The 8,627-nt window shown below is 37.0% G+C and overlaps 1 protein-coding gene across 1 annotated transcript in view; it reads right to left on the reverse strand.

Moving 5' to 3' along the window:
• Positions 1 to 8,627, reverse strand: part of slc15a4 (solute carrier family 15 member 4) — a 37,557-nt gene that overhangs the window by 14,725 nt on the left and 14,205 nt on the right. Inside the window, exons 6-7 of the mRNA XM_015054186.1 lie at positions 6,705 to 6,879; positions 3,203 to 3,361 (exon numbers count right to left, since the gene is read on the reverse strand). Coding sequence (XP_014909672.1) covers positions 3,203 to 3,361; positions 6,705 to 6,879 — 334 coding nt within the window. The remainder of the gene's footprint in view (positions 1 to 3,202; positions 3,362 to 6,704; positions 6,880 to 8,627) is intronic.

An 8,627-nucleotide genomic window follows, 5' to 3' on the forward strand; every position in this document is an offset into this window, starting at 1 on the left:
TAAAAGGAGTCTCAAACCAGAAATGTGTAATTTTGACCTGTTTGGACTCTTTGGTTATTAAACATTAGTAGATTTAGGGGGCAGCTTCAGGAGAGGCTGCAGGAAGTCAGGGTTGGGTAAGTGCATGTATTGTGAAGCATGAACCAGAAACACACTTTTTTTTGCATGTTTCTTAACCTCCCAGTGAAAAGTGGATCTGAGTGCTATAATTCCCCCCAAAAATTTGCTTACAAATGCACTGTTTGCTTCTGAGTAATCCGTCTTCTGTGAGTAGAAGAAAGATTAAATATATTGGCGTTGGATAAGCTTTGCTGTTAGGACTCCTGGCTTTGTGACAAAATAAGGAACAAAGGGGAACTTAAAATCTCCCACCCTCTATTCAACCACTGTAACGTCATTTTTGATAAATAAATAAAAAAAAGGAAAGGAAGGAAATAACTTCCAAATATATTAATCCCCATAATGATTGAAAACCTGAGAAATAAGAGAAATGTCATTGTTTTCCAAAATATATTTGCCCCTTTTCAGCCTGATGCCGGCAAATGTGATGCAACACAGTGATAAAATGTAACACTGGGTTGCATCAATCTTTTCTTTTAACATCTATCTTTAAGCTTTGGGAACTGAGGAGATGAGTTTTCAAAGCAAAATGTTTCCCTCTTTCCTGCTTGATGCTGGAATTCAGCTGTGTGTTAGGAGCCTACATTGGTTTCTATTTCCAATAAATAAAATAAACCCATAACCTTCTTAGTTTGTCCCAGCTTTGAAGTGCGGACAGGCTAAATTAATACATGGGCACTTGTTTTTAAATGTGTAGGATGTAATAGCAAATCAAAGTCTGAGAAATTAGTAAAAACTTCAACAAAATAGTTGTTTGGAGGTAAACATGAACACGGAGGTTTTATAATGTAATAGAAATGGTGCTGAGGAATAAATTTAGGATACACCGCTCCATTTATTCCTTATAAAACCCAAGAAAAATTGCAGATACGTGAACCAGGCGTGCATGATTAGAACGTAGCTTACGCAGCATTTTAAAGGTTTGTCGTGTTTAAACCTCAGGCATTTAGTTTAGTGTCTTCCTGACTGCTGACGGGAGAGTAAACGCCATGCTGAGATGGAAAGACTTCTCTGATTCCTTCACACAGAACTACGTTTTTATCTTGTTTGCAAAGCGTCCTTGAGAGTTTTGAAAGACACTTTAAATAAAACACATTATTGTTATTAAAAACACTTTCCAGCTCACAGGACATTCAAAACACATTCCAACATGACCAAGTCTGTCATCCAAGCAAGTTCACCTCAAGAGCAGACAGCAGGATGTAAAAAAAAAAAAAAAAAAAAAAAAAGAAATCCTCAGAACCCCTAACATCTCATCATGGGGCCTGCTGCAGACTCTAGCTGGTGTTTATGTGGAAATGGATGCCTTTTTCTGGGAGGTGTGCAAGGAGGAAACCTTTGCTCTCTAAGAAAATAACAAAGGCTTCAATTGGGATCCTGTCATCTTACTATCAGAAAATCCTCTCTGATTTCTAGTGTGACTCAGACGTTGCTCAGGAAAATGTGAGACCAAATATAAACAAAGATGAATGATGAGTCATTAATAACGTAGTTCGAAGGCAATCAATTATCTTTTTTTTTTCCAGAAATAAATAAAAAAGAATCATTTTAGACATCAGCATGTGCACATTTCTTACTAAAAGAGCAAAAATATTGAATATTGAAAAGCCTTGACGTGCAGTACTTCAGATATTACCAATGTCAAGAAAGAAAGAGGATGTGAGTTTAACTCGTGGTATTATCTGTGAAAACAGCTTGCATGTATATATGTAGCATTATGTGTGTGTTGTTTGCAAGCAGGAAAAAACACAATGACAGCCACTTCAGTATGTCTCTGTGCCGTTTGCTTTATGTGTCAACACTGAAGCTAATTGAAAGCTGATGGGAAAGAATGGCTTAATTCATTAAACCGTGTGCAGTTTTATGTGTTTGTGTACAGTATCTGTGTGGACAATGCACCCATTATGTGAAGTGAGTCACTTACCTGGAGTGAACCTTCCCTCAGTTCAACTGTGAAATAGTTTCCTAATCCATACTTTGCTTGTAAAAAGCTTCATTGCTGCACAGTGTTATGCAGCAGGGCGAGAAATTCAGAATAATCACTCATCAATTGATGTCTTAGGATGTTTGCTCTAGATAACAACCCACAGCTACATTTAGCTGGTGGAGCCTGGCAATGAATCAAAGTGCTCAACACACTTTTACTGAAATGTGTTTCGGTAAATGGCATAAACACATCAGTGCGAGGTAAAATCATGCAAACGCAAAAAAAGTAAGTCGTTTCACCCAGTCATCCTGTATTTAACATTTATTTGCCTCGCCAGAGTTAAATTAGAGTTTATAACACCAGCAGTGCCTTGGAAAAGTATTCCTATTCTGTTTGAGATTTTTGTGGCACTAAAACGCAAACTTGGATGTATTTTATTGTGATTTTAGGTTATTGACAAAAACGAGACATTTTTTAAATTGTGAAACAGAAGGAAAAAAAATACAGTTTTCAATTTTTCCCACAAAATAAACTTTGAAAGTGTCAATCGCAATTTCATTTATGAACCTGGGTAAGAATAAAGTTAAAAAGTGGAGTTACTAAAAGATGAATACTTTGTGCTCCTCGTAATGTTTTCCATTGTAAGAAGATCCTAACTTGCTGGTAACTTAACACAAAGTCAGTTCAGGTGCTGCAAATGACCCTCGGGTCGCACACTGGATGCAAGAGTGAAAGTCCAGACCTGAATTGGACGTGAAAAAATTATGTTCACAGATGTCCAAACTGACCGAGCTTGAGCTGCTTTAGTGAAAAATGGGCAAAAACTTTAGACATCTGTGCTAAGCTGATGTAGAAATACCTGAAAAAACATGTAGGTATTATCACAGCAGAAGCTGATGTAACAAAGTATTGGCTTTGAGAGACTGAAAACACATGCAAGTCACTGATATTATTTGTAAAAAAAACGTTGGAAAATATGTATTATTTACTACATATTTTATGATTACATCTACTCCATAAAATCCCAAGATTTTATGTAGTAGATGTAGTTCAGGCAAATTCCTTCAGGCAGGAGTGCCTGAAGGAATTTGAGTATAAAAAAGGGCATTTTTACAAGGCAAAGTAAATTCAACACAAGATGTCAAACAAACATACCTGCAATGCTTGCAAAGATTTCGCTGATTCCTATCAGCACATATTGAGGCACTTGCCACCAAATGGGTAAATCTGCAGCATGGAAGACAACCTTGCCAAGCACCTGGTCTATGGTACCATTCGATTTAACGATTTCAAGGCGTTTGGTCTCCAGAATACCTGAGTGGGTGAAAACAAGAAAGAAGAAGACAGCAGAAAATAGTTACTTATATGCAAACGTGGATGAACGTAGCACAATTCTGCAAGTCAGAAATATGTAGCCAAACAAAAAATACAGTAATTCAATAGTAGTTTGTTGGGGATTAAGTTTGTTTTATTGACTTCCGTCCTACTACTTCATTAAAATCCCATCTGTGAGGGTAGGAAATAATGCAACACTGCAGACAGTTCAATAATCACAAGTAAGCAGTTGTCATCATTTGGCGTCTGCTCCCGAAAGCGTCATTCGATTAATATTATCGTGTGACCAGCGGCTATTTTCAGATAACTCCCAGAGACAGCCTCCTATCATAGCTACACTTAATGCCGTATTTGAGGAGAGTTGTAGACTTGTAATCCGGATATCCAATAATACCAGCCGTCCATCTCAGGGAGCATGGCCGCTGGGCTGCCCAGAGCAAGTCTCACAGTATAAACACACATCCCTATTTTTATGTTTACCTTAACTAAAAATCACATATCAGACGTCTCAGAGTGATCCTGTGCAGCACAGCTTCAAAGCTGTTAAATAACAAGGTTTTAGCTACCTGAAAGCTACTGAGCCACAATAAGTCCACAAACAAAAAAATGCGCTAATCAAAGCTGGCCTCAATATGTGGCAGAAGTCTTGCTCGGAAAAAGTCACTTTGTGCTTGACAACATGTCAACCATCTCTCCGCTGCATATGTGGTCCAGCTATCCTCAAGCCCAGACATCTGTCAGCACATGTTCGGTGAAACCTCGGGAAATGCTGTTGACAAATTTGCACATATTTCATACACAAGGTGACACAAGTGATTCTAGCACTGAGCAGAGCCGGCGTGCTGGAGAGGTGGGCAGAAATTTAATGGGTTCAGCTGACTATTCAGTGAGCAAAAGGTGTCACGCTGGGATTTTCACTACTTTCCATCCGCTGGCCTCTAAACAACATGATTTCAGCTAATAGAAAGAGGAAAGATAAGTACTCGGGACAGACGTTAAGCCAACTGAGGTGTAGCAGTGCTGTAAGGCAGCTCACAGGGGACATTGTGTCTAACTTAATGAATGTGAAGCAAGGATGTGTCCGACGAGCAACTATTCAGATGAACTGCAGATAAAAGATTATTACACAGAGTTTCAATTGTATTTTAAAATGCACTGCAATGCATAGATTTGATACTGTTGTCTGCTTTGACTCATAAAATCCAGGTCAGAACCGTTTGGCACCGGAGTCGTGTGTTTATCTTCTATTCTGTGACCAATGCTCAGACTACACCACCGTTCTAAACCCTTTCTCTCCACCGCCTGAACTCAAAATTGCTTTCTCTAAGATTTGGATTTTATTTTGCTGGAGCTTGAATGCAAAAGGAGTGTTTTTTTTTTTTTTCCAAAATAGCCAAATGGGAAAAAATAAATAACTGAAAAGCTTTCAAAGGTTGAAATGAACATGTTGCAGCAGCATTCCTTTCAGAAAAGGGCCAGTCCTCTGGAAAGTAAATGTTTGCACATTCCATTTTCCTGAAGAGCTTTTATTATATCATCCAGATGGAAAAAAGATCCTTTTTATAGACAAGAGTAGTACATATGAAATGATATTTTTCATCTCTTCTCAAGAACATTAAGCCACAAAAAGGGTCTTGTTTTTTCACAACACCGATGTTATTTTCCAACATTTAATTAAATCTATAAATCTTAAATTTAGAAAAGAAAATTGTACAAATATTAAATTCTAAAGGTCAAATGAAAAGAGGAACCTAAGCAGTTAAAATTGATTTTTTCAAGTGTAAGCAGCAACACAATATCATTTTTCTGACAATTTTCAGCTTGATTGGATCTGACTGGTGACACTTCAAAATCTAATCTTTTCCCAGTCACTGAACGCACCATATCTCTTTTAGCCACCAACAACAAGCTTCCCTGCAGGAAGAAGCTTAGGATAGCTAATTTCAGTAACAGTCCTGTATCTAAAATAAAGTCCAGAGAAAGAACAGAAATGTCAGAAGCTGTTCTTAAAGTATTTTCTACAACACAATTAAACATGTTTGTGATTCCTTCAGGCTGTGAGAGACTGGGAGAGAGCAAGACTTTCAGAAGATAACAAGAAGTCTAAAAGTACCAGTGCAAAGTTTCACTCTCTTTATACTTTTGAGGTTTCAACGTCTGCCTGTCATGGAATGATCTGGAAATCTCAGTTATTGTGAAGGTTTGCATCCTTTTGAATAAACACATGGACACTACAGGTTTTGTGATGCTAGTCGAACTAATGTTGGTAGTGGTAGTTGGTAGTTGTCTCAAAAAATATTTTGACATTGTTTTAAAAAAATGATAAAAACCTCTTCATGAGTCCCAGTATAATTAATTATTGACCAAAAAAAAAAACGAGAAAAATATCTGTTCCTATTTCTGTTCCTATTTCTTATATTGCAGAAGCCAGAAAAAAAGGAACTATCTACAATTCAGAATTGAAAAGTTAAAGCCTGACAACAAAAAATAGAGATTCAAAATTGCCCAAAAATATCTGATTAGTCATCTCTACGCTTGCCATCTAAAAATGCTGCTTATTAGGACTGATACACAACACATCACCACCATATGACAACCAGGTGATTATATCCTTATCATATACCCAGTTACAAAAAGCAGTTTACACCTCAAACAGGCATTAATAGAGGTGAATTATGTTATCGGGCAATTTAGATCTTATTATTTATATTACAAAATTGAGTTGTTGGTTGACCTGATGTTGACTTACCTTTAAATTTAATTGGAAGCACACTTTTCTAAATAACTTCTGTAAAAGTGTAATTAAGGACATGTTTAATAGTTCACCTGCAACTACAGAAAGAAAATATTTAAAAGTCACTAATGACAGAAACTGTTCAAATGCCATGTACAGGCTGTTTGTTGGAGAGCATTTAATTAAAGTTGACTCCACAGAGTGCAGCTGATTTGCCTTTCTCTACATTTGACCTTTGTCCTTCTCAAAACATTGAAGGCTTAATTTTTCTTGTAGAGTGGGAGATAATATTGTGATTTATGAATAGAAAATATCTCTAGATCCACTGAAAAAAATAAAGCACGGTAAATATAATAGTTAACTGAAGCATCATTAGCCGCAAGCTTAATAACAGATTTTCTCTCATAATTTCCATCTTATATTTTCAGTCACTGTTTCAAAAACCTGCCAAGACAATAATCAGCAAACCAAAAAAACCATTACCGTGGAAGTCCAGATTTGAAAATGTTGTAAACTCTGCTCTTGGTTTGTTCTTTGGCCTACTCAGGAGATAGCCTAATTGAGAAAACACGTGTTGGGGGCACTCACCCGCTGCCACGGCTGAACACATGACAAAGAACATCCCCACAGCAATCCTCTTCAGAGAGGAGGGCAGCAGGCCACGGCGCTTCAGGATGGGGTCCACTACTTTGTCTTTAAGAGGGATGAGCATGAGGATGAGCACTGCGTCAAACATGGTGAGCCAGGCAGCCGGGAAGGTGAACTTAATCAGGAAGAATCCGGAGGAGAAGAGATGAGATAAAAATGTACAAGAAGCAACAGAGCATAAAAACAAAGGAGACTCTTTACGTGCATTCCAACAGTGTTTGTGTACACATATATGCATCCACAATAAGCAAGCAGGCTTCAGTCTTGATACTGCTTTGGCACCCCCAGGTGGTCAAAAACAAATACTATTTAATGAAAAAATAATAAAACTATTAATTGAATTTACAGGAATAAAAACCCCACAGTCAAATGGATCTAAGACGTGAACACATTTTAGGATTATTATTCCCAGAGGCTGCAGCTGCAATACTGATAACACTGTTGTTTTAGCTGCAAATCCATTAAAACCCACTGCAAGCTGTATTGTTCATTCACAGTATGCTCCCTAAACCTGAGAACCAAAAAGTTTAATGTTTAAATTGAATATTTGAATTACTAGATGGAACAAAAATATTCACAGTAACTGTTAACACACAAAATGTTTGCTACTTCAAGAACAATGTTGCTTTGTGCTGAATAAAATTGCAAGTTGTCATACCACATAACTTATACAAATCTATGTTGGCAATTTAAATTTCACGTGACATGGAAGCTTGATACATGCCTCTTATTTAACATACTGATATATTTTTCTCTCAAACTGAATTCCCCAATTCTTAAAGGATTAATTTAGCAATTTATCAATCTGTTAATAGCACATTATTCTATATCAGCTTTTACAACAGACCACTTTGCCAGGAGACACCAAAAATCATGATTAAATGATGACAATAGTTCAAAATGTCTTCTTTCTTGCCAAGACATTTACACATGAAAAAAACAGCAACAAATAAACATTGGGAAATAACAGTTATAAATGAAAGTGTATGCACAGGAACTATGAGTATCTTTGCTGGTAACACCAGGCTCAGTAGTCTTTCCCTGCGACATTTCACAAGTTTAAAACACACAAGCACACTTTTTCATTCTTTCTCTGTATATGAAGCATATTTTAGCAATTTATATCTAAGATCTAAATCTACAACAATCACTATTAAGAAGTAGCTTTTGTTGTCGTTTTTAGGGGGGGTTTTTTGGCTTCAGTAGTTTTAATGACAGGAACATGGGTTGTGAGAGAGGAGGAGGACAGGCAGCAAAAGTTAACGTGCTAAGACTCAAACCCACGACAGCCGTGTTGAGAACTGAGGCCTCCGCGCCACCGCCTTCGCCACGCCCACTAAGAAATAGCTTTGACCTAAAATTCATATTTAAATGATCCAGCTTTTTAATGAAGGGAAACTGATCAATTAACTAATGTTACATTAGTGAAGATATCAGAATCCCAGCCGATTTCAAGATGAATCATTGGTATGGGTTCCTGTTCCCTTGAGGAAATAGCATCTTTTCAGTCTAGCCACTTTACTGTCAGGTGAGCTGAGGGACAGAAGTCCCAGAGGCATCCTCTCTTACTTCCCTTTTAATGCCGACAACTGGCGAGGTTGGAAGGAGAGACAACTTACTTCCTCTTTCAATACCAACGGTATTTTAGACATGAGAAGAGCAAGCTCAAGACGAAGATCAAAAATGATGGCCAAAAAATAAATAAAAGTTTGAGAGTTTTACAACAAAAAAAACAGACTAGTTATAGTTTTGTGAGAATATTAATGTAAAACTTTAAGAAGCACTATGAGGTTTTTTTTTTTTTTTTTTTTTTTTTTTTTTTTTTTTGGGGTTTTACTCTCTTTTTTTCTATAAAATAGTTGT

This window comes from Poecilia latipinna, unplaced genomic scaffold, assembly GCF_001443285.1.
Source record: "Poecilia latipinna isolate Pla-1442-1.1 unplaced genomic scaffold, P_latipinna-1.0 Scaffold1234, whole genome shotgun sequence".
Taxonomy (NCBI): Eukaryota; Metazoa; Chordata; class Actinopteri; order Cyprinodontiformes; family Poeciliidae; genus Poecilia; species Poecilia latipinna.